The sequence below is a fragment of the Myxocyprinus asiaticus genome, chromosome 5 (genome assembly GCF_019703515.2).
Source record: "Myxocyprinus asiaticus isolate MX2 ecotype Aquarium Trade chromosome 5, UBuf_Myxa_2, whole genome shotgun sequence".
Taxonomy (NCBI): domain Eukaryota; kingdom Metazoa; phylum Chordata; class Actinopteri; order Cypriniformes; family Catostomidae; genus Myxocyprinus; species Myxocyprinus asiaticus.
The window spans coordinates 25,944,066-25,970,436 of record NC_059348.1 but is presented as its reverse complement, the minus strand read 5'-3'; the positions used below and the strand labels follow the sequence as shown (position 1 = coordinate 25,970,436).

Genomic DNA, 26,371 nt, shown 5'->3' with positions numbered 1-26,371 from the left:
GGCCAGCTGTGGCTGAGCAAAAGCACAATTTGATGAACTACTCTGTATGAAGTTTTCACTCTCTCTGTTGTCCATCTTAGGTAACCGTATCGTTATGGGCAAGAGCCATGTGTTCCGATTCAATGACCCAGAGCAAGCCCGGCAAGAACGAGAAAGGACACCATGTGCAGAAACACCTGTGGAGCCTGTGGACTGGGCTTTTGCCCAGAGAGAACTGTTGGAGAAACAAGGCATTGATATGAAACAAGAGATGGAGCAGAGGTAGCACTGCAGTACAAGATTAGAAGTTTTTTGCATCCATAACAAATATATCAACATGCTCAAATAGGCCTCTGATTACTAAGAATAGAGCTAGTTTTTGCAGTGTTACTCTGATGGTTATGCCATTTTTAGATTACAGGAACTGGAGGACCAGTACCGTAAGGAAAGAGAAGACGCAAGCAACCTTCTTGAACAGCAGAGACTTGTAAACCTGGATTTTTTTGCAATCAATCTTTTAGAGGTTCAAAAGAGATGAAACTGGCAATTAAACCAAATGTAAAATTTCATGTTGTTTAGGACTACGAGAGTAAACTGGAAGCTCTTCAGAAGCAGGTTGACTCCCGATATTACCCAGAAATCACTGAGGAAGAGGAAGAACCAGAAGAGGAAGGTGAGTTGTAACCCAGTTTTTGACCACATTAGTATGCACTGACCCATATATCAAATACGTAATCAAGTAAGCACAAAATTTAAAGAAAAAGTTCACCAAAAAAACTGATGTTCTGTCATAATTTACTCACCTTGTCGTACCACTTTCTTACTTCCATGGAAAACAAAGAGATGTTAGGCAGAATGTTAGCCTCAGTCACCATTCACTTGCATTGCATAATTATTCCATACAATGAAAGTGAATGGTGACTGAGGCTAACATTCTGCCTAACATCTCTTTTCGTATTCCACAGAATAAAGGAATATGCATATTTTGGTTAAACTATCCCTTTAATGTTTAGAATGTTCGCAAAACAATCTGTGAAAAATGTTCAATCACGGAGAAAGTGTTCATCTGAAGTTTTAGATGTCAAGAGATTACTTTGAAATAGATTAATATTTTTGGTCCTGCAGTGCCGTGGACAAAGCGAGAGACAGAACTGGCCCTCTGGGCTTTCCGTAAATGGCGGTTCTACCAGTTCACCTCTCTCAGAGACCTGCTCTGGGGAAATGCAATTTTCCTCAAGGAAGCTAATGCCATTAGCGTGGAGCTCAAGAAAAAGGTATGTTGTAATTATTTTAGGTCAGCCTAATGACAGTATAAAACTTTTTTTAGTATTGTAGATACATTGCAATCACACTCTTAAACATTTAATATGATAAATTGTTCCTGTCTTTCTCCATAGGTTCAGTTTCAGTTTGTATTGCTAACAGACACACTGTACTCACCGCTGCCCCCTGACCTGCTGCCCCCCAGTGTAGCCAAAGACAGGGAGAAAAGGCTGTTCCCACGCACTATAGTAGCAGTAGAAGTTCAGGACCAGAAGAACGGTGCCACACACTACTGGACTTTAGAGAAACTCAGGTAGAGTGAGTTTAAACACACAATATGCATAAAATGCCCACAAGACGGATTCTAGCCCAATAGTTAAGGCTGTGCAACTGGTTGCAAGAAACCACTTTAGTTAAGAAAACCCTTGGTGACAACCGCCTTTATTTAAAGTTGAAGTGTGTAATTTCTGTGGCACTAGTGCCAGTGTGTTTCTTTTCAAACACCTTTCTGAATACGTTCCCCAGCTGCCATTTATCGAACAAACAGATAGTCCCGCCCCCAACTCACAGCATTGGTTGAGCCAATGTTATTGTGCTCATATGGACGGGTTGCTCAAAACAAACAGAGGGATTTTTATAGTGTTGCAGAGACACAATGCTTACAGTTTTTGAGAAAATTCACCAATAAATAACTTACAGTTGTCTCTGCATAAGGAATATTCCGGGATCAATACAAGTTAAGCTCAATCGACAACATTGTGTGGCATAATATTGATTTCCACAAAAAATAATCTCGAGTTGTCCCTCCTTTTCTTAAAAAAAAGCAATAATCTGGGTTCCAGTGAGGCACTTACAATGGAAGTGAATGTGGCCAATTTTTGAATGTTAAAATATGTACTTTTTTTTTTTAAGTATATCCACCTGACATAAAGGATATGTGTGTAAACATGATTTTAGTGTGATAAAATCACTTACTAACCTTTTCTTTGTAAAGTTATAGCCAATTTTGCAACTTTGTTGCCATGAAGATGTAATGACAATCCCTAATACCATAAAACGACAGTAAAACAAATATTTTTAAATTAAGAATTAATGTAGAATTAATGTAAGTGCTTTTATACAATTATAAGCTTCACATTTCTGCCTTTAAACCCTCCAAAATGTTGCCCCCACTTCTATTGTAAGTGCCTCACTGTAACTTAAAGTTTAGCTTTTTTTTTAAGAAAAGGAAGGACGAGTCAAAATGATTTTTGTGGTAATCAACATTATACCACAAATGCTGTCGATTGAGCTTAACTTGTATTGAACCCGGAATATTCCTTTAAGCTGGGATAGGAGCAGGTATTTTAATACAGAAAAAGTTACACACTTCAGCTTTAACAATTATAACAGTCAATGAGATCACACTCCTGCTCTATCAGTGCCTGCTCTTGAGTAAGACACTTGACACCATGTTGCTCCTATGAACAGTCCCTGTAAATCCTGTTCTGTAATTTGTCAAATAAGTAACTATTTGGTTCAGTGGTAGATTTTTCATGGAATTGCTTCCAATTGTTTTCTTTTCTTGTGTTGATGTATTTCCTACATATCAAAGGGCTCATCTCCTTTTTTTTTTTTTTTTTTTTTTTTTTTTTAAATACCCAATGATTATTACTTTATGCCACAGTCATGAACCATGATTTGCTACTTGCAGGTGCTAGTCAAAGCCAGGTGGTATTAAGGGGAGGGACATTCTCATTCTAGAGAATATTTGATTGGACAAAAAAATTGGATGCGCCCAACAGCAAAAGATGATTCATCAATATATTTTGTCTGTTTTCCCTAAATAGACAGACTGTACATTTTAAATGCATATAACTGCTAAAAGTTCATTTAGTCAATGTTTAGAAGTACAGTAGCTTATAGAGTAAATGGCTTCAAAGCTAACAGACATGGACTAAAAGCCACAAAACTCTAATTATTATTTCATGGTGTCTTTAAATGCATATTTGAACTGCTCTATCTTGTCTTTCTCCCTCAGTTTAAGCTTGAAAAAAGCATACTGTATAAAGAGATGTGCTATGGAACATTGTAGATAAACATTACCATGTAGGCAGTGTTGCTTTTGCTTATGTGTTACTGTTATTTCTGCAGACAAAGACTGGATCTGATGAGAGAAATGTATGACCGAGCAGCAGAGGTGCCCAGTTCTGCAATTGAAGATTGTGACCATATGATGTCTGGTGGTGATCCCTTCTATGACCGCTTTCCTTGGTTTCGTCTGGTTGGCAGGTGAGTAAAAATTCCCTTAATAAGTCAAGCTTGTGTGGTATGCAACTCTGAATTGCCATGAGATACTGGTTGAGTAGTTGCTGGTATTCCCACTGAACATGGCCAGAAACTCTGCTGAAAAAATAAAACACCTCAAACCAGCCTAAACTGGTTTGTTGGTCTAAACAAGTCTCCCAGCTATCTGGCCGATCTTCAAGTAGTTTTGGGCACTTTTCAGCTGGTCAGGCTGGGAGACCAATTTAAGAAATAATTCACCCAAAAAGGAAAATTCTCTCATAATTTACTCACAGTCATGCCATCACAGATGTGCATGACCTTCTTTCTTCTGCAGAACACAAACAAATAAAGATTTTTAGAAGAATATCTCAGCTCTGTAGGTCCATACAATGCTAGTGAATGGTGAACAAAACTTTGAAGCACCAGAAAGCACATAAAGGCATCATAAAATTAATCCATAAGATTCCAGTGGTTTAATCCATATCTCGTGAAGCAATCCAATTGGTTTTGGGTGATAACAGACACTCTACATTTTACAATTACAGTCTCTAGACACGATTATGATTTCAAGCTCTACTTCCTAGTGCTTGACACATGCGCAGAGCGCTAGATGGTGCTAGGAAATGTAATCGAGCTTGAAATCATGATCGCCAAAGAGACAGCAAATGTCAAGATTTATAGTGAAAAAAGTATTAAATTTTGGTCTGTTCTCAACCAAAATCAACTGGATCACTTCAGAAGACATGGATATATCAACTGGAGTTTTATGGATCACTTTTATACTGCCTTTATGTGCTTTTTGGAGCTTCAAAGTTTTGGTCACCATTCACTTGCATTGTATGGACCCACAGAGCTGAGATATTCTACTAAAAGAGCTTTATTTGTGTTTTGCTGAAGAAAGAAAGTCATACACATCTGGAAAGGCATGAAGGTGAGTAAATGATGAGTGAATTACTATTCCTTTAAACTAAGCTAAGTCCAGAAAACCATATTAAGGCAGTTTAAGATGTTTTTTTGTTTTTTTTTTTAGCAGGGAACTGCTTATGATTTGCATTGTGCTTTTAATGAGGGTTCCTTCACTTTTGAGTGGAATGGTGAGCAATGTGCAGCCTCTGATCAACCTTTCAGTGCAGTTTTGCATTGATTTATCATTGTTCCTTCTGTGCATCATTGATCCATTGAAATCAGACACTCCAAACGTTAAAGCTAAACCTGAACACTCTCTTCACCAAACACACCAGATTATTTGCTGAACAAAATTCGAGAGGCTCATGACTGGGTTTCTGCTGAGATATAACCATGCCGTGCACATGTGAATGAGTGAGTGCACGTGTGTAAGAAAGAGTGTGTTTTTGGTGTTGTACTAACCCAGTTCCCGTGTCTCCGGCTACACCAGCACTCCCATTCTGAACACGTGCATGAGCAAGCGCATGAGTGACCTTACCCTCTCCCCCACCCTCTCCGACCCCGACTCTGACATAACCGAGCTCGCCGATGAGCGGCATTATGGGAAAGTCGAGGTGGAGGAGGAAGAGTTGGAGGACCTGGACGATGAGATCTTTATGGAGGACTCAGAACATGAGAGAGAGGAGGATGGTGTGGAGGAGCACTGCCCAGGTGCCAGCGATGGCCAGGACCCCTTTTACGACCGCTGGCCTCTGTTCAGTTTTGTGGGAAGGTTGGTGAGGTTTCAGGAGCATGCTGGCAGAGGAAACTAGCTCTTTCACACTGGGACACACACAGGGTCTGGCACGAGACCTTCGAAGTCTCCTGTCAGAGCACTGAATATTTGTTATTTCTAAAGACCAGTCAATTCCAAGTTTTTTTTTTTTTTTTTTTTTTTTTTTTTTTTTTTTTTTTTTGCTCATCATGTTCCTAGGTCAAACATGTGTGTCTTAATTTTGTCATCTAGTCATGGTCACTATGTTATTCTGAAAAACTTTTAAAGATGTGTCAAATTGTTTTGCCAAACATTTTTTGAAATAAATCCTGTAGGCTTATCTTGAATTAAAAACTTTCAGGCTCAGCTGGCCATTTTGCATTTTCTGTCTTGTACATTACATTTTAATGACATAGGCTTTGAGGTGTTCAGTAACTGAATGAAGGTAAATTTACTAAAAAGGAACATTTTTCATCAAGAAATTGACTGTGAAAATCACTGTAGACCAATGGTGTGAGATCTCCAAAGCAGGTTTCTTATAAAATAGGCAAGCGATCCTCCTCACACATAGGCCTATTGCTAGCTTTGTGCAAGGCAACTGTACACTGACCATTAAACAAAGACATACAGTATATTTGCCCGAAAACTAATTTGGACACTAAGTCACACTTAATTCAAAATGAATGAATGTTATTGCATTACATACAAAATGTCAAACCAAGTGGCATCTGGAAACAATTGATGCTTTTCTAAAACCTTTTCAGAGCCATATTTTTTTTTATTCAAAATAAATGCCACTTTGTTTGATATTTTTTATATAATGCAAAGACATTCATACATTTTTAAATGTGGCTTAAGTGTCAGAACATGTTTTGGGGTCACTATGTTGCAGAGCCAAAAAGATACAGTATGTCATATTAATATCATTATGACAGTGTTCTGAATGTCTGAAAATCTAAATGGTTTTCTGCACTGTTTTGCAGTGTTCAGTTTTTCTGAACAGAATTCTGTTGTTTCTGTGATTAATGTTGAAAGTCATCTGATTTATATATTCTGAAAAGCTTCAGAGCTCAAGATGAAAGAGCTGGTTTCGACTACAGCAGACTCAATCAGGCATGCCAGAGTTCAAATTGTATCTCGTTTTTTGGATTGGCTCTCACACTCTCACTTCCGCTGCGCACATGCAACATACAAGATTTGTGACGTGTGTTGACTTTAATTTCTCTTTGAAGAAATGGGGTTGATGGGGACAAATTCATGTATGTAATTTTTGCTTTCCAGTTTGTATCTGGCCCAAAAAGCCAAATTTGGAATTTATTTTCTCACTAAATATTTTGTTTATCTGAGCATGCTGTATTTGCGCCTCACCAATCTTGTCGTAAGCTCCTCCCATCTGGCCACACCTCCTGATGCTCTTTGCCCCGCCTGTCATGCATAGTCCTCTCTGAGCATTGAGGGGATGACAGAAGAGTACATTGGGATCAAGAGGGCAGATCTCTAGTAACTGAATTAATTTGTTTCAATGCAGTGTTCCTGTATCTCAACTGGTAGAGCATGGCACTAATAATGCTAAGTTCATTGGTTTCATTCCAAGAAAATGCACATACTCATAAAGTGAAAATGTAAAGCATGAATGTGCTGTAAGTATTTATGGATAAAAGCATCTGCCAAATGCATAAATGTAGAAAAGGACAGTCTGTCACCAAACCTGACTGCATTTGACATCTTGTCTTGTTCAGGTATTTCATAGACACACAATTGTGCCATTGAAATAAACTGAATGAAATAAATCCTTTAATCAGTTACTGAAACATCAATAAAAATCATGATGTGTGCCAAAACGGAACCTTTTACAAATACCCTTCTATGTGTATAGTTTGACATAGTGCAGTTCAGACAGTTAATCAAAAGTTGTTAAATTGTAAATTAGGTTGTGGTGTAGTTCTCCTCATTATGCATGTATCTTGAAACCCTTCACCAACCCCCACAGAGACCCTAGTATAAGTCCCTAATATTTCCACTTCCTCTATAATTTTTTGAAAATAGGGTCTCTTATTCACGGATGAAGAGCAGAACAACAGGGCATTTTTTGGCTTTCGCTGGAGCAGCTTCTCTTTTGGTTGCTTTTTGTGTGTGTCTGATGTTGTGTTGTCTAGTAGCAGTGTGACTGATTTGATCTTCACCACTGACACCACAGATTGTTTTCCCATTTAAACTTTTTTTCTCCATGAATATTAACCCTCGTTTTTCTTATTTTTTCTCCTCATCCTCTACCCTATCAACTGTCTCAAATCCCTCTCTTCTTTTTTCCCACTATTCTCTTATTATTCCTCTATAGGGCATTTGTGTATCTAAGTAACCTGCTGTACCCTGTACCATTGGTACACCGTGTCGCCATTGTTAGTGAGAAAGGCGAGGTCAAGGGGTTCCTCCGGGTGGCAGTGCAAGCCATCTCGGGTAAGATCGTCTTCATGACGTTATGCTCTGTTTGTCCCACATACTGTACATTCTTAATTAAGCCACTCATAATTAAACATCATAGCTCAGACTTTAGACCAATTGTTTTGTATTACACCACTGGTAAAGTCCCTGTAATTTCATGAAATTAGAATGTCTATTATACATCTAATAATTCCCTGCTGGAATATCTGTTTTGGATCATGATTGCTGGTTTCTAGCTGGTCAGTAGCTGGTCCAAGCTGGTCATTGACTGGTCTAGGCTGGTAAACCCTCATGGATCAGCAACAAAACAGCTACCAAGGTGGTCAAGCTAATTTTTGGGAACATGGTACTTGGTCAGTCAGCTAATGACCAACTTGTACCAGCTAGAAACCACCTACAGTAGTAGAGTATGTTCCAAAACACAGCCACAAGCTTAAAGGGATAGTTCACCCAAAAATTTAAATTCTTCTATCATTTACTCACCCTTATGCCATCCCAGATGTGTAAGTCTTTCGTTCTTCAGCAGAACACAAACTGAGATTTTTTGAAGAAAATTTCAGTCTGAAAGTGAAAGTTAAAGTGGAGATTTAGAGTAAAAAAGGACTGGGATGGAATGAGGGTGAGTAAATGGTAAGAGAATTTTCTTTTAAGTTATTTTCCAGCAGACTATAGATGACACAATCAACTTTACTGCTTATATTTTAAATGAACTAGCTCAAATATCATGTTCTATATATTTGTCATAAGTTTTCATTTCTTCTCACAGCTGATGAAGAGGCTCCTGATTATGGCTCGGGTGTACGACAATCAGGAACCGCCAAGATTTCATTTGAAGATCAACAATTTGAGAAGGTTGGTTGTGTCCCTCATTCTTTGTAACTGATGCTATTTTAACCTGGCAACTTCATGCTAATGAAATTTTATTCATTAGTATCTCATTAGTAGAGTTGGGCTCAACTTTGCATTTTTAGGTGTTTTATTGTCTTCACAGAAGGTGAGACACCCTCAAGAACAAATGTCTTTGTCTCTGTTCAGTTCCAGACAGAGTCATGCACCGGTGGGATGTCTCACGCAAACACATCTCAAGAGGAGCTGCGCATCGTAGAAGGAGAAGGACAGAACTCAGAAATGGGGCTCAGTGCTGATGAGGTCAACAACAACACCTGTACAGGTAATGACCAGGCCCAGATGGAACCTTCAGGCTTTTTTTAATTGTCTGTGCTGATCTGAATACAAATATTCAGAATTCTGTGGATTAATATTAAACATGATAAAATGCATTAAACACAAAAATATTTAAGTCATAAACAAGCAAGGGGTGGGGAATATGTTGAACTTAAAAAAAAAAAAAAAAATTCCACATTATGCATGCCAAAACATGAAAGAACTTGGCCAATAATTAAAATTGTGGATTAAGTGTAAAAAGTGATGTAAGGGACTTACACACTCACACACACACACACACACACACACACACAAAAGAGTAAGCTAATATTTGTATTCTTATTTGTTTTCTTTTGTCTTCCTCCCTATAGCATCTCCTGATATTCTTAACAGTCCTCTTAAGGGCAGTCTGGAATTTCCTCTTGATGTGACTCAGGAAAAATCTTTCCAGCACCTGAAAATAGGCAGCAGCTTTACCTTCAGGGTCACAGTGCTTCAAGCCTCCAGCATCTCTGCTGAGTATGCAGACATCTTCTGCCAGTTCAAGTGAGTAGACTTATACCATGTTAATAACATTTATCTAAGGATATCTCTGGGATAGTTTTCTATGCAGAACTACAGAGTTATCAGTTGTGCTGCCCATCTTTGCAACGAACATGGTCAAAAGTATGTGGACACCCCCTTCTTATTAACAGGTGTGGCTATTCCAGTATTCTCAGTGAAGATACATCTTTATAGAGGTCAACCAATAGTGGATTTTGCCGATACCGATAACCAAAGTGGTGTTCGGTAAAAATTGTTTTAAAAATCGATTTATGAAATGTTAAAATATGTTCTTTGTCTTTCCTTACTCTGACAGTCACAGACATAGATGCTACAGAATGTGGGACATTTAACTGTAAACAAGATCAAAAAGCACAAGGGGCTCTTATTTTGAAATGGTGGAAACTTGGTTCTGTTACAGTGCTATATATTTAAGTATTTACCTAATTAAGCTTTTTAGAACCCACTTTATATTAGGTGTCTTTAACTACTATGTTCTTAAGTACTTGATACAATGTACTTATTATGTACATACGTGTTGTTGTATTGTAGGGTACAACAGGGCTAAAGGCTCACATTGACTGATCTAATAACAACAGAGATTAATTTGTTTATAGAATACTTAAGATGTTATGAAATATCAAATGTGATTGAATTGAACAAGAAATTACGCACCCTTTTCTGAAGTGGTTATTTTGAATAAGCAGTATCTTAATTTGTTACTCAAAAAAGCATCTTGCTGTCTCAAAAGTATTTGCATAAGTTGACCAATTGAAAGTTTACCTCAAGTGAGGGAGCCACCTTTTTTAATAATAATAATAATAATAATAATAATAATAATTTTATGCAAAACAACCTTCGGTTGTTATTTCTTTTCACTCAAAATATGTTGCTCCATCAATATTCAATAAAAAGAATTGTATTTTTTTTATCTTGATACATTTTGTGACCAGAAAAAAAAAGCTAATTTTTTTTAAGGTGTGCCTTTAGCCCCATTTTACCCTACCTACATTTGACGGATCTGCATTTAATTACATCTTTAGTTACACTGTTATCCTTACCAGTAAACCTAAAACTACCCCAACCCTTAACCTAAACATTAACCCTAACCCCTAACCCTAATCATATTCCTAAACCTACCTGTACCTCAACCTCAGTAGCAGCAAATGTGAATCTTGGGAGAATATTGGAGAACATCATGTAGTTACACAATAAATACATTGTATTTTATGTATTTTAATGTTAGTACATAGTAAAGACACCTAATATAAAGTGTGATCACATTTTATATATTCACCAGATAGATTCACAAGTACTGTATATATAGATAGATAGTTTGTTCGTTCATTTGTTCGTTCATTCACCAGTTCACCAGTTCACCAGATGAGGTTTATTGAGGAATAAGATTTATTATTATTTACAAGATGTGAAGTTGGAGACACAATGCATGTACTGACAGGGCACGTTTCCATATATATAAAAATTGATTATCTTATCAAATTAACAAAATATGCATTGAAGTGAGGATAAAAATATGGATGAATATTTTCAATGATGAAAGATAAAGATATAGCAAATCCCTATGTGATTTTTAATCACATGTAAAAAAAAAAAAAAAAACTATCGGCAAATACTGGCAAATATTTTTGCAGAAAACCAGGGCCATAGCTAGTGGGGTGAATGGTGGTAATGATTCTAGGGGCCCAAAAGTCCAGGGGGCCCCACAACAAATTCTAAACTGGGGTCCAGAGCAATATACAGTCAGGGGGCCCAGATTACCTTGCTACGGCCCTGCCAATAGTTCCAAAAAGCAACTATCGTGACCCATTAATCTGTCAAACTGAACGGTCTGCCACTAAATCTTAATGTATACCATGTAATGTAAACAATGACATTCAAGAGAATTATGCTTCCAACTTTGTGACAATAGCTTGGGAAGGGACCTTTTTCTGTTCAGGCATGACAATGCCCACAAAGTGAGGTCTGGTGGAAACACTTTACTGTCTTGCAAAAAGCTAAGACCTGAATCCCACTGAACACCTTTGAGATGAATTGGAATGCAGACTGTGAGCTAGCCCCCATTACCCAACATCAGTGCCTGACCTCACTGAGGCTCTTGTGTGTGAATGGAGAACAATACCTAGAAGGCCAGAACCATGTACCAGCTTCCATCTGGTGGAAAGCCTTCCCAAAAGAGTGGAGGCTGTTATAGTAGCAAAGACAGGAACAAAAACCCTATTAATGCAAACGTTTTATTATTATTATTATTATTATTATTATTATTTTAAATACATTTACATCAGCAAATTTGGGTTTTGATGTTCAAATGTCCACTTATTTCTGGCCATGCAGTGTATTTAAGAGTGTGAAAGGCAAACAGTCATCACAGATCAGCACTTAAAAGCATCTGATGTAGTCTCAGGTGACCTATGTCCTTGTCCAGCTTCATCCACAGGCATGACGAGGCATTTTCCACTGAGCCCTTGAAAAACACCGGCAGAGGCCCTCCTCTGGGATTCTACCATGTGCAAAATGTAAGCACAGCCCTGGTGGCATTTACAACTAATGTTTGAGATGTCACTAATAAATCAAACTAAATGTTTTATGTGTGGTTGGGTTCTGTTCTAGATAACTGTGGAGGTCACCAAGTCTTTTGTGGAATACATCAAAAGTCAGCCGATCGTTTTTGAGGTATTTGGGCACTACCAGAAACAGCCCTTCCCTCCTCTCTGTAAGGACTTAATTAGGTGAGGAAAATTTTAGCACATTTAAAACTGTTGCAAGGAAAAATATGTGGACCCTTCAGATTTACCTAGACCTCTGAAAGAAATTCTGTCTTAAAATTTGTTCCGATACCTTTTCCACTCTGCACTCATTCTCTCATCATTTACTCCCCCTCATGCCATCCCAGATGTGTATGACTTTCTTTCTTCTGCTGAACGCAAATGAAGATTTGTTGAAGAATATTTCAGCTCTGTTGGTCCAGTGAATGGTGGCCAGAACTTTGAAGGTCCAAAAAGCATTTAAAGGCAGCATGAAAGTAATCCATACAATTTCAGTTGTGTGGGTGAGAAACAGATCAATATTTAAGTGCTTTGTTTTTTACTACAAATCTCTACTCTCACTTTCACATTCTTATTTTGTATTTGGCAATTCACATTCTTCATGCATTTCACCACCTACTAGGCAGGGAGGAGAATTTATAGTAAAAAAGACTTAAATGTTGATCTGTTTCTCACCCACAACAAGATATAGATTAAACCACTGGAATCATATGGATTAATTTTATGCTGCCTTTATATGCTTTTATATACCTTCAGAGTTCTTTCCACCATTAACATGCATTGATTAGACCTACAGAGATATTTTCTAAAAATCTTAATGTGTTCAGTAGAAGAAAGAAAGTCATGCACATCTGGGATGGCATAAGGGTGAGTAAATGATGAGAGAATTTTTATTTTTGGGTAAACAACCCTTTAAGCAGACTGTGTTTGTCTATTTTTGTGATATAGTTCATAGCTCAGATCAAATTTATGTCCAATTTATGAAAGATTTCAGGGAAATACAACTGTTTCACATACTTTTTCCTATAGATGTAATTTTTACTGTGCAAGTCACCTATTTTATCAGCCTGACTAATGTCTACTTTACCTATAGTTCATTACGTCCAACAAGACGGCAGTTCCCTAGGGTTATGCCCTTGTCAAAGCCAGGTAAAACTCACATTATTCTTTAATTTGCTGAGCTGGATGCCTTCCGTTTTGTAGTAGTTTGTCTGTGTCTGAACTATGCCTTTGTCTCCCCCCAGTGCCCGCCACCAAACTGAGCACCCTGACACGCTCCACCGCTGGCCCCTGTCACTGCAAATATGACCTCATGGCTTTCTTTGAGATCTGTGAACTGGAGGCCAATGGGGAGTGAGTATCCCATGAACTCTTGACCTGTAGTATATCAGTGCCTAGTGAATTACGCACTGAAGTCTGTGTGTATGGTGGGATTTTTATATGTAATGTAACCCTTGTACCTGTCTGTGTACCTTCTCAGCTACATCCCATCTGTTGTTGATCACAGAGGTGGAATGCCCTGCCATGGTACATTCCTATTACACCAGGTAAACCAGAATCAATTGACTGTCCCTCAATTAAATTAAAATGATAGTTTTGTAGCCTTTGGTCCATGTGTTCTAGCTTTTAGTCCATCTACATGCTAGGGTATCCCTAAACATTTACAAAGTTCACTATTAGCCGATTTATGTATTAAAAATTCAGTCTTTCACTATTGATGACTCAACTTGCATTACACTGAATTTTGTCCAATCAAATGCTCTCGAGAATGACAGTGTCCCTCCCCCAATCCACTTAACATAACCAAATAGTAGTTCATGGCTATGATTTAAAAAAGTGACAAGCCCTTTAATATGCCCCACCTAAACTTCCTCAACACAGGAAAGAAAACGGCACCCATCAAGCAATTTCTTTGGGGGTCTTTAATGGTCATATAAATGATAACAGTGTAATCTTCTTTATCTTTTTTATTCAGATTTTAACTGGAGATTAGTGATTTTCACCTTTGTTATATATTCTATAGGGCATCCAAAGGAGAATTACGGTCACTGTAGCCCATGAAACTGGTAATGACATTGAGTGGAAGGAGGTCAAGGAGCTGGTCATAGGTTAGTAAATGTTATTGTGTTTTCTCACAAAAGTAGTTTATCAGAATCTCCAGCTTTCATCATATTCCAAGCTAGTATAGACTCTATAGAGGACAGATGTGGATGGTTATAGTGAATGTTCAGACAGAGTTTCAGATGACTCAGCACTGCTGCTGTTCTCTTTTAGGCCGCATCCGTAACACACCCGAGGCAGATGAGACGATCATAGATCCCAACATCCTGTCCCTCAACATCCTCTCTTCAGGATACATACGGCCATCTTATGATGACAGGTACAGTACACCACTGACATTTAAATAAATAACCAGCCTCCAGTACTTCAAAATAACAGAATTTATGGGTTTTCTTTTATATACATTTTATGATTAACCATTACTAGTGCTTTTTCACCTGTGCCAAAATAATTACATTTACGTTTAGTCATTTAGCAGATGCTTTTTTCCAAAGCACCTTACAAATGAAGAACATAGCAAGCAATTTGTCATACACAGTTCAACAACATCTACAGTGTTGTACTGCCAAGCTCTCAAGGTGGCTGGAGAATTATAGGTGCTAGCACAGAAGAAAGAGTCAGAGAAAGAGTTTTTTTGTTTGTTTTTTGTGTACATTAAGTGCAAGTTTAGTTCAATATTAAGTGCAATTAGTGTGGATTAGTTAAGTGCTCATGGAACAGATGTGTTTTCAGCTGGTTTCTGAATGTTGAGATGGTATCTGCAGATCGTGTGGAGGTTGGAAGTTCATTCCACCATTGTGGAACAGAGAAAGTGAAAGATCGTGAAATAGACTTTGTGCCTCTTTGTGATGGGACCACCAGGTGCCGCTCATTCATAGATCACAGAGAGCAAGTTGGAGCATAGACCTGAAGAAGTGAACTGAAGTAAGAGGGTGCAGTTCCACTGGCTGTCCTGAAGGCCAGAGTCAAAGCCTTGAATTTGATGCGGGGAGCTACAGGTAGCCAGTGAAGTGAAATCAAGAGTGCGGTGACATGAGCCCTTTTTGGCTGATTGAAGACCAGATGCGCTGCTGCATTCTGGACCATCTGCAGTGGATTAATTGTGTTAGCTGGTAGGCCAGCCAACAAAGCATTACAGTAGTCCAGTCTTGAAATGACCAGAGCTTGGACCAGGAGCTGTGCAGCATATTCATACAGAAAAGGTCTGATTTTCCTGATGTTGTAGAGTGTGAATCTGCAAGACCCGGGCGGTTGATGAGATGTGGGCGGTAAAACTAAGCTAGTCATCTATCACCACTCCCAGGTTCCGAGCTGTTCTGGTTGGTGTTAGTGTAGATGAACCAAGATGAATAGTGAGGTTGTAGTCGACAGATGGGTTGGCTGGAATCACGAGGTGCTCTGTCTTGGCAAGGTTGAGCTGAAGGTGGTGTTTATTCATCCAGGCCGAAATGTCCGAGAGGCATGCAGAGATACGAGCTGAGACAGTAGGATCATCAGGCTGGAACGACAGGCAGAGCTGCATGTCATTTATGTAGCAGTGATAGGAAAAGCCATATGCCTCAATGATCGGTCCGAGTGATGTTGTGTATATCGAGAGGAGGAGGGGTCCAAGCACTGATCCTTGAGGAACACCAGTGGTCATCTGCTGTGACTTGGACACCTCTCCTCTCCAGGAGACCTTGAAAGATCTGCCAATGAGGTATGATTCAACCCATCCAAGCGCAGTTCCTGTGATGCCCAGGGCAGAGAGGGTGGACAGGAGAATCTTGTGGATCACTGTGTCGAAAGCAGCAGACAAGTCAAGGAGGATGAGGATGGATGATTTGGAGTTAGCTCTTGCCAGTAGCAGGGTTTCAGCTACAGACAAGAGGGCAATCTCTGTTGAGTGTCCTTTTTTGAAGCCAGACTGATGTCTGTTGTGTAGGTTGTTGTGTGAGAGAAAAGCAGACAACTGTTTGAAAATGACCCTCTCAATAGTTTTTGACAGGAAGGGTAGGAGAGAGACCGGTCTGTAGTTGTCGACTACTGTCAAGTTATTTTTGTTTTTTGAGCAGTGGGGTTATTTGAGCCTGCTTTAATGTATTGGGAAAGTTTCCTGTTGTGAGAGATGTGTTGATAATGTGTGTGAGTGCGGGTAAGATTGATGGAGAGGCAGCTTGCATAAGATGTGAGTGGATAGGGTCAAGTGGACAGGTGATAGGATGGTTAGAAAGAAGCACTTTGGATACCTCAGTCTTGGAGAGAGGGGAGAAAGAGGAGAACAGAGGATGGGATGTTGGAAGAGAGTGGCTATGGGTGTTAGGTGTAGAAAACTGGCTGCTGATACTTGTTACTTTGTCAGTAAAAATGTGGCAAAGTCATCAGCAGTCAGAGAAGTAGTAGGATGTGCTGGAGGAGGACAGAGAAGAGATGAGAAAGTTGAAAATAGTGTATGTGAATCTAAAGCGTTACTAATTATGTTAAAATAATATAAATTCTTATTAAAGTTAGCCAAAAAGGTTTTCAGTGCTTTTAAAAATGCAACAGGCTCAGTATTAACAAGACTAAAAGCTCAGCATTCCTGTTAACAAATTCTAACTCATTAACTAATCTTTTTATTGTTTCCTGTCAGTGTGTCACTGGGAATTGACCATAGGTATCTTTTTTTTCTCTGTATATTTTGTTTTCTAATTATAACCCACTTGGTAAATCTTCAGTTTTCTACAAATAAAGATGAAACGTAGACAGTTTTATATTAAATCTCAAATCTGTTGTCTTTTCAGGACATTTTACCACTTTGAGGCAGCATGGGATAGCTCCATGCACAACTCCCTCCTTCTGAACCGTGTCACTCCATACGGAGAAAAAATTTACATCACTCTCTCTGCTTACCTTGAGGTGAGGACAACTCCTGTACTAGTTATTAGTTCATGACATTTTATCAGCAATTTGGAAGACATTTTAAGCCTTTAAAGTCTGGTGCATTTTTGGATTCACACATACTGTGGACTAATTGCAAAAAATCAATTAGTGAGTCAAATATCAAAGTTGCTAACTGCACACTGAATTGCAAAACAGACTAAAAATGGTCTAGCAAAAACATATAACTTTATTAAATTTGCATCCAAAAAAAAAATTTGCAAAGTGAGTTAAAAGCCAGACCAACTCACTTTGCAAATTTTTTTTAGGATGCAAATTTAATAAAGTTATATCTTTTTGCTAGACCATTTTTAGTCTGTTTTGCAATTCAGTGTGCGGTTAGCAACTTTGATTTTTGACTCACTCTTTTTGGCTCTACACACCTGAAGCCAAATTATTTTGATTAGTTTGAGCGCAACAATTCCTTCAAGTCCAAAAAATCAATTAGTCTCATTTTTCAGAAAACCCCCTAAATAATAATAATAAAAAAGACTACAATTATTCATAAATAATATTGTACATGTTTATAATCTTATGATGAACAAAGTTTTTTTTTTTTTCTAAATTTGTATGCATGTAATTCTGGTTCCCTATCTGTCACTCACTTGACGTTGTGTCGATGTAGTGACACTAGGGGTCACTCTTGGGAGCCCGAAACACCTCTGGTCTTTGAAAAATGGCCAATGAAAATTGGCAAGTGGTATTTGCATACCACTCCCCCGAACATACGGGTATAAAAGGAGCTGGTATGCAACCACTCATTCAGATTTTCTCTTCAGAGCCAAACGGTCGATGCTCACTGAACTGAATTCCCTTGGCTGTTCATTCACCTCTGCTGGATCTGATGGTGCATTTCAGCAGCTTCTCCCCCCTCTGCATTGGTGCGCTGCAGAGAACGCCCCTGGGTGCTTCGGCAGAAATAAAAGTGTATATTCTAAAAAAGAATATATTTCTCTAAAAGAGCGGCACACACGAAACATCTTTTTAAAGATGCCCTTCCGTTTGTGTGTCATTCCTGGTTGCGGTCATTATCTCTCGCCTTCTGACGGTCACGATCGCTGTCTTTCGTGCCTGGGCGCTGCCCACACGGAGACAGCGTTCGTGGATGGGTCATGTACTCATTGCGAGAACATGTCCATGGCAACGATGCGGTCGCGGCTTGCCTTCTTAAGAAAGCAAGCCACCCCAGCGGCTCCACGCCCCGGTCCTTCTACCTATGGGTATGAGCCAGCGCGGCTAGCACTGGGGGTGATTTGGGGACCCCAATGGGACCACCTCCGCCGGGTATCACCCCACGGACCTCCCATTCCCCAGCACGCTCGTCTGCCCCGATCAGGGCTTCCGGATGAGTCCGCCTGCTTGTCTCACGGCGAGTTCGACCTCTTGTTCGGAGCCCACGAAGGTGATGAGCTCTTGAGTGCAGCATCGGAGAGCGGACTCGTCCAGTCAGACGCGGAAGCCTCAGCTGGGCTCCCCCCCTCAGGTATGGTCGCCCAGTCACAGGCTGACGCGGAGATGACGGACATGCTTTCCCGGGCAGCCGTGAGCGTCGGGCTAGAGTGGAACCCTCCACTCTCCCCTGAACCCTCGCGGCTCGATGATTGGTTCCTGGGCTTGCGGTGCCGCTCACAGCCACTGCCCGCCCCAGTTCCTTTCTTCCCGGAAGTGCACGAGGAGCTGACAAGGTCGTGGGAGGCACCTTTTACTGCCTGGTCCCGATCTTTCAGCTCCTCACTACCCTCGATGGTGGGGCGGCCAAGGGCTATTTGGCGATCCCTCCGGTGGATAAGGCGCTCGCGGTGCACCTATGACCACAGAGCGCAGCCACCTGGCGTGGGCGCCCAAAGCTCCAAGGCCTGTAGGTTTACGTCATCCCTGACGGCCAAGGCCTACGGTGCCACTGGACAAGCCGCCTCCGCCCTGCACGCCATGGCTCTCCTGCAAGTCCACCAAGCCAAGGCGATAAAGGAACTGCACGAGGGTAGTTCCGCCCCGGGATTGATGCAGGAGCTGCGCTCGGCGACCGACCTCGCTCTCTGGGCGGCAAAGGTCACGGCGCGGTCTCTCGGGTAAAGCTCTCCCAAGTAAAGCTTCGAAGCGCCCCTGAGATGGGCAAACCAGGGACAAGGAAACCCGCTGCTCTGGAGCTGGTAAGCAAACCACTCCATCCCCCGGTGGAGGGCCAGGAGGAGAATCTTTTGTTACCTTTTCATTTAATTTCGCCGCATGCCCAAGTGGCTGCGGTACCCAAGAGTTCAGCAAAAGAGCAGTTTCCTTGTTCCCTGGGTCACATACCCGGTGCGCACGGCCGTCATCACGACCGCTGTCCACCATTCCATTTTGGCAGGTTTGGCCCTCCAGCGGTGGTCTCCCTGCCCCTGCGTGCCCAGCTGTGGCACAAATCTGCCCCCGATGTGATGGTCTCCCGGGTCATGAGGGCAGGCCTCTTCCTCCCCCATCCCAGGCTGTTCCGGGGGTGGTCACAAGGAGCCAGGTAAGTGCTTCAATGTCCCTGAACTCAGCACAGCCACAACACGACGTGGCACCTCAGGCTCCGCCCCACCACAAGGCCCCACTCACCGGTACATCCGACGAGATTGTCCCCTTAGTCCCCCTCGCCTGGAGCTTGGACGCGTGGCTTGCGCTTTCCAACCCGTCGCGATGGCTGGTCCGGACCGTCCGACTCGGCTATGTGGTTCAGTTCGCCAGGTGTCCGCCCAGGTTCAGCGGCATCCACGCCACTACCTTGAGCGTGGAAATCGCTACCCTCCTACGGAAGGGTGCGATAGAGCCTGTCCCTCCGGCCGAGATGAAGAAGGGGTTTTACAGCCCCTACTGCATTGTACCGAAGAAAGGTGGTGGGTTGCGGCCAATTTTGGACCTGCGAGTACTGAACCGGGCTTTACACAGACTCCCATTCAAGATGCTGACACAAAAATGCATTCTAGCGAGTGTCCGGCTTCAAGATTGGTTCGCGGCGGTAGACCTGATGGACGCGTACTTCCACGTCTCGATTCTACCTCGACACAGACCCTTCCTGTGGTTTGCATTCGAGGGTCGGGTGTATCAGTACAAGGTCCTCCCTTTCGGCCTGTCCTTGTCCCCTCGCGTCTTCACGAAGGTCACAGAGGCAGCCCTTGCCCCGTTAAGGGAAGTGGGCATTCGCATCCTCAACTATCTCGATGATTGGCTAATCCTAGCTCACTCTTGGGATGTGTTATGTGCACACAGGGACCTGGTGCTCTCGCACCTCAGCCGACTAGGGCTTCGGGTCAACTGGGGAAAGCGCAAGCTTCTCCCGGTTCAGAGCATCTCTTTTCTCGGCTTGGAGTTGGTCTCGATGACGGCGCGCCTCACGAACGAGCGCGCACAGTCGGTGCTGACCAGTTTGAAGGCGTTCAGACAGAAGACAGCAATTCCACTGAAACTGTTTCAGAGGCTCCTGGGGCATATGGCAACCTCAGCGGTGGCCACTCCGCTCGGGTTGATGCATATGAGACCGCTGGTGGTGCATATTGGAGCACTGAGTCCCAAGATGGGTATGGCGCCACGGGACACATCGCATAGCCATCACGCCGGTCTTTCACCGCCTCTTCAGCCCTTGGACCGACCTCACATTTCTACGGGCAGGAGTTCCCCTAGAGCAGGTCTCCAGGTGCGTCGTGGTTACGATAGATGCCTCCAAAATGGGCTGGGGCGCTGTATGCAACAGGCACACAGTCGCCGGCTCCTGAATGGGCCCGCGGCTGCGTTGGCACATCAACAGCCTTGAGTTGTTGGCAATTCTGCTTGCCCTGTGGAGGTTTCGGCCGTTGATCCAGGGCAAGCATGTGTTAGTTCGGACAGACAACACGGCAACGGTGGCATACATCAACCTTCAAGGTGGTTTATGCTCCCGTTGTATGTCACAACTCGCCCGCCGTCTCCTCCGATGGAGTCAGCAGCACCTCAAGTCGCTGCAAGCCACTCACATCCCGGGCAACCTCAACACTGCAGCGGATGCACTGTCACGGCAGGTTACCCTCAGGGGAGAGTGGAGACTCCACCCTCAGGTGGTCCAGCTGATTTGGAGTCGATTCGGGCAGGCACAGGTAGACCTGTTCGCTTCCCAAGAATCCTCCCACTGCCCGCTCTGGTACGCCCTGACCGAGGCACCTCTCGATATAGACGCGCTGGCACACAGCTGGCCCCCTGGACTACGCAAATATGCATTTCCCAAAGTGAGCCTACTTGCACAGACCCTGTGCAAGGTCAGGGAGGACGAGGAGCAGGTCGTCCTGGTAGCACCCTACTGGCCCACCCAGATGTGGTTCTCGGACCTCACGCTTCTCGCGACAGCCCCCCCGGCGAATTTTCCTGAGGAAGGACCTTCTTTCTCAGGGGCAGGGCACCATCTGGCACCCGTGACCAGACCTCTGGAATCTCCATGTCTGGCCCATGGATGGGACGTGGAAGACTTAAGTGGCCTACCACCCACGGTGGTAGACATGATCACTCAGTCTAGGGCCCCCTCTACGAGACGCCTGTATGCCTTGAAGTGGCGTCTGTTCGCTAAGTGGTGTTCTGCCCGATGCGAAGACCCCCAGAGATGCGCAGTCGGATCGGTGCTTTCCTTCCTGCAGGAGAGGTTGGAAGGGCAGCTGTCCCCTTCCACCTTGAAGGTATATGTAGCCGCTATAGCGGCACACCACGACACAGTGGACAGTAAGTCCTTAGGGAAGCACAACCTGATCTTCAGGTTCCTGAGAGGCACCCTTCAGACCGTGCCTCATTCACTCATGGGACCTCTCTGTAGTATTTCAGGGTCTACAGGGAGCCCCCTTTGAGCCCCTGCAGTCAGCTGAGCTTAAGGCACTCTCTTTGAAGACTACCCTCCTGACTGCGCTCACTTCCATCAAGAGGGTAGGAGACCTGCAAGTGTTCTCTGTCAGCAAAACGTGCCTGGAGTTCAGTCCGGGCTACTCTCACGTGATTCTGAGACCCCAACCGGGCTATGTGCCCAAGGTTCCCACAACCCTTTTTAGGGATCAGGTGGTGAACCTGCAAGCGCTGTCCCAGGAGGAGGCAGACCCAGCCCTGATGTTGCTGTGTCCGGTGCGCACTTTACGCATCTATTTGGATCACACGCAGTGCTTTAGAGTCTCTGAGCAGCTCTTTGTCTGCTTTGGTGGACAGCAGAAAGGAAGCGCTGTCTCCAAGCCGAGGATCGCATGCTCAGGACGTGCCATCCCCGGCAGGGCTACGAGCCCATTCTGCCAGGAGTGTGGTGGCCTCCTGGGCCTTGACCAGTGGAGCCTCTCTAACAGACATTTGCAGAGCAGCGGGCTGGGCAATACCCAACACCTTTGCAAGGTTCTACAATCTCCGGGTGGAACCGGTTTCGTCCCGTGTAGTGGCAGGCACAAGCGGGTAAGTCCGGGACAGCTGGCCGGGTGTATCGCTTGCGCATAATGCCTTTCACCTCCCCTGAGCTGAAGACGTGCACTGTTGACTCCCAGTAGTTTTCACAAACTGTGTTCCCTGGATGACTTCCTCAGAGCCCTGTGGCAGACGAGTTTGCGGAGAAACTCACTGCCGGCTCAGTACATGTGCTAACTAAGCCCTGTACTGGGGTAGGTGCTCCGCATTTGTTGGTTCCCCAAAGGTAACCCCATGCAATGTATATCTTCCGCTAATTTGTTTCCCTGTTGGTAAACTGCGTCTTCCTTGGGCAGAGGCCCCTCTGCCCCAGTCACCATGTTTGTAGAAACTCCTCCCCCATAGGGTAGGACTTACCATGGGACTTCTCCACATGACATACTTACGACAAAGCACAGCAAGACCATGTGATATATTTCCACTCAAAATACCCTCCCCACCTCTCTGGGCGGGGTGTAGTCTCCGCGGTGTCTTCCCTTTGGGAGTGACACCCCCCCGACGTAGACCTGGTGGCCCCAGTCGGTTAACAAATTTCACTCTTTTTTTGGGGAGTGAAAAAAAAGAGAGGATAAGAGGCCATGACTGGGCTAGCCTGTCTCTATCTCTTGGGCAGTCGACTTGTCCCCGAAGGGCCGTTCGACACTCATAACAGCGTTGGGGGAGGTTACATGTCGGCCTGGTACGCTGGCTATGAGGCACACTGTGGTCTGCCCGTCACACACCGCCAGTTCACATAACACAGTTCAGCCAGTTGTGGCATTTCATATAGGGACCCCTAGTGTCACTACATTGACACAACGTTGAGTGAGTGACAGATAGGGAACATCCTGGTTACTTGCGTAACCTCTGTTCCCTGATGGAGGGAACGAGATGTTGTGTCCCTCCTGCACTGGACTACCCGCTGAAATGGCCGGGATCTTGTCTCGGCTCCTCAGCACAAAACCTGAATGAGTGGTTGTATACCAGCTCCTTTTATCCCTGTATGTTCGGGGGAGTGGTATGCAAATACCACTCGCCAATTTTCATTGGCCTTTTTCGGGCTCCCAAGAGTAACCCCTAGTTTCACTACATTGACACAACGTCTCGTTCCCTCCATCAGGGAACAGAGGTTATGCAAGTAACCAGGATGTTCTGCTCACTCTATCTCCATGCAAAATGTTTATTTCATTCCACTAGATGGCAGCAAGAACTAGTAAAAAATGTTTTTCCACTATTGTCTTCCATCACAATATGCAGATCTGAAATGTAGGCAGAGCTCTAACACATCTTAGCCCACACAGATGTGCTCATCCATAGATATTCATTCTAATTTTCAATTTAAGCACCACCCCCTTGGCAATGATATATATCAATAGTCAATAACATAATTTTTTGATGGTTAGTTTAGCAAGCTTTTCCTGCTGGACTGCATATTTTGTTCTGGACATATAAGACATCAGAACCAAAATCAGAATCAGAATGAGCTTTATTGCTCAAGTATGCTTACACACACAAGGAATTTGTTAAGGTGACAGAAGCTTCCAGTGCAAAGAGAATACAAAAAAATATACATATACAACATATACATACAAACATTTGAAATATATATATAAACATATATACGTAAACAGTGAAATAAGAATAAAAATAAGATACAACAGATAAATATATAGAGAAAACTACAGTAGGGCAATAATAATGTTGTTCAAATATATTATATACAGATAAACAGTTATGTGCAAGGTGATTTAATGTATTGTGAAGAAGAAGGTGGATATGTCAAATAACTATAAATGGAATATAAATATGAATGAATAGTTGAATATGCACATGATTGTATTGCCACAGTGGAGCGTACTGGGGGCGGTTTTAACTGTTCATAATGTGAATGGCTTGAGGGATGAAACTGTTCTTGTGCCTGACTATTCTGGTGCTCAGTGCTCTGTAGTGCCGGCCAGAAGGCAACAGTTCAAAAAGGTAGTGAGCTGGATGAATGGGGTCCAAAGCGATTTTTCCTGCCCTTTTCCTCACTCTGGAGGTGTACAGTTCTTGGAGGGTGGGAAGGTGAGAACCAGTAATTTGTTAAGCAGTCCGGACTATTCTTTGAAGATTTCTGATGTCTGACTTGGCAGCTGAACCAAACCAGACAGTTATTGAAGTGCAGAGGCAAACTCAATGACTGCTGAGTAGAACTGGATCAGCAGCACCTGTGGCAGGTTGAACTTCCTCAGCTGTCAAAGGAAGTACAACCTCTGCTGGGCCTTTTTCACAGTGGAGTCAATGTGGGTCTCCCACTTCAGGTCCTGTGAGATGGTAGTGCCCAGGAACCTGAATGACTCCACTGCTGCCACAGTGCTGTTTAGAATGGTGAGCGGGGTCGATGCTAGGGTGTTCCACCTAAATTTCACTATCATCTCCACTTTTTTGTGCGTGTTCAGCTCCAGGCTGTTTTGACTGCACCAGTGAGCCAGCCGTTCAACCTCCCTTCTGTAAGCAAACTAGTCATCATCTTGGATGAGGCCAATGACTGTTGTGTCGTCTACAAACTTCAGGAGCTTGACAGAGGGGTTCTTGGCAGTGCAGTCGTTTGTGTAGAGGGAGAAGAGTAGTGGAGAGAGCACACATCCTGGGGGGCACCATTGCTGATTGTACATGTGCTGGAAGTGAATTTCTCCAGTCTCACTAACTGCTGCCTGTCTATCAGAGAGCTGGTGATCCAATGGCAGATAGAGGTGGAAACCGAGAGCTGGGTTAATGTATTCCATAGCAGAGCAAGGATGATGGTGTTGAAAGCCGAACTGAAGTCCACAAATAGGATCCTTGCATAAGTCACTGGTCTGTCTAGATGTTGTAGTATGTAATGCTGTCCCATATTGACTGCATCACCACCGAATTGTTAGCTTGATAGGCAAACTGCAGGGGATCCAGAAAGGGTCCAGTGATGTCCTTCAGGTGGGCCATCACCAGCCTCTCAAATGACTTCATGACCACAGACATCAGGGTGACATGCCTGTAGTCATTAAGTCCTGCAATCTTGAGTTTCTTTGGGACAGGGATGATGGTGGAGTGTTACAAGCAGCTGGGAACTTCACAGTGCTCCAGTGATGTATTGAAGATCTGTGTGAAGATGGGGGCTGGCTGGTCAGCACAGGCTGACCAGCCAAGTGGGTGAAACACCATCTGGGCCCTGTGCTTTTCTTGTCTTCTGTTTCCGGAAGACCCGGCACACATCCTCTTCACAGACCTTAAGTGCAGGTTGAGCAGCGAAGGTGTGAAGTGAAGGTCAGAGCAGGTGTGGGGTGTGAGACTGGGCTTTTCAAATCTACAGTAAAACACATTCAGGTCATCAGCCAGTTGTTGATTCCCTACAGTGTTGGGGGATGGTTTCTTGTAGTTAGTAATGTCTTTCAGGCCACTCCACACTGATGCAGGGTCGTTAGCTGAAAACTTGTTTTCCAGCTTTTCAGAGTAGCTTCTTTTAGCCGCTCTAAACTCCTTTGTCAGTGTGTTTTTGGCCTGATTATACAAGTATCCTCACTTCTGTAAGCATCCTCTTTGGCCTGACGAAGCTGCCTGAGTTTAGCTGTAAACCATGGTTTGTCATTGCTGTATGTTAAATAAGTCCTAGAAGGAATGCACATGTCCTCACAGAAACTGATATATGATGTCACAGTATATGTGAGCTCGTCCAGGTCAGTGGCTGCAGCTTCAAAAACACTCCAATCATTGCAGTCAAAACAGGCTTGTAGTTCCAGCTCTGCTTCATTGGTCCGTCTCTTTACAGTCTTAACTACAGGTTTAGCTGATTTTAGTTTCTGCCTGTAGGTTGGAAGAAGATAAACCAGACAGTGATCAGAGTGTCCCAAAGCTGCTCTAGGGACTGAGCGATATGCATCCTTCATTGTGGTATAACAGTTATCCAGTACATTTCTGTCTCTGGTTGGGCATGTAATGTGCTGTTTGTATTTGGGCAGTTCACATGTGAGGTTTGCTTTGTTAAAATCCCTTTTTAAAATCCCCAGCTGTTGCAGTGCTGCATTCACACACACTTTTGGGGGAATGAAAACACTCACCACAATAAACGAGAAAACTCCCGTGGCGAGTAGAAAGGCTTACAGTTGAGGAAGAGTGC

General features: G+C 43.1%; 1 protein-coding gene across 8 annotated transcripts in view; it reads left to right on the top strand.

Moving 5' to 3' along the window:
• LOC127441296 (kinesin-like protein KIF1A) overlaps positions 1–26,371 on the top strand; it is a 58,873-nt gene that overhangs the window by 14,320 nt on the left and 18,182 nt on the right. For 3 of the 8 annotated variants that reach the window (XM_051698522.1, XM_051698524.1, XM_051698523.1), the window contains 20 exons: positions 81–261; positions 394–466; positions 559–652; positions 1,105–1,253; positions 1,377–1,555; positions 3,376–3,513; positions 4,907–5,188; positions 7,509–7,627; positions 8,379–8,464; positions 8,648–8,783; positions 9,148–9,322; positions 11,763–11,853; positions 11,948–12,066; positions 12,977–13,032; positions 13,128–13,236; positions 13,364–13,430; positions 13,907–13,991; positions 14,158–14,263; positions 16,556–16,579; positions 16,707–16,821. In XM_051698522.1, the coding sequence (XP_051554482.1) occupies positions 81–261; positions 394–466; positions 559–652; positions 1,105–1,253; positions 1,377–1,555; positions 3,376–3,513; positions 4,907–5,188; positions 7,509–7,627; positions 8,379–8,464; positions 8,648–8,783; positions 9,148–9,322; positions 11,763–11,853; positions 11,948–12,066; positions 12,977–13,032; positions 13,128–13,236; positions 13,364–13,430; positions 13,907–13,991; positions 14,158–14,263; positions 16,556–16,579; positions 16,707–16,821 (2,384 nt within the window). The remainder of the gene's footprint in view (positions 1–80; positions 262–393; positions 467–558; positions 653–1,104; positions 1,254–1,376; positions 1,556–3,375; positions 3,514–4,906; positions 5,189–7,508; positions 7,628–8,378; positions 8,465–8,647; positions 8,784–9,147; positions 9,323–11,762; positions 11,854–11,947; positions 12,067–12,976; positions 13,033–13,127; positions 13,237–13,363; positions 13,431–13,906; positions 13,992–14,157; positions 14,264–16,555; positions 16,580–16,706; positions 16,822–26,371) is intronic. The other 5 variants (XM_051698525.1, XM_051698527.1, XM_051698526.1 and 2 more) reach the window with 3 other exon arrangements.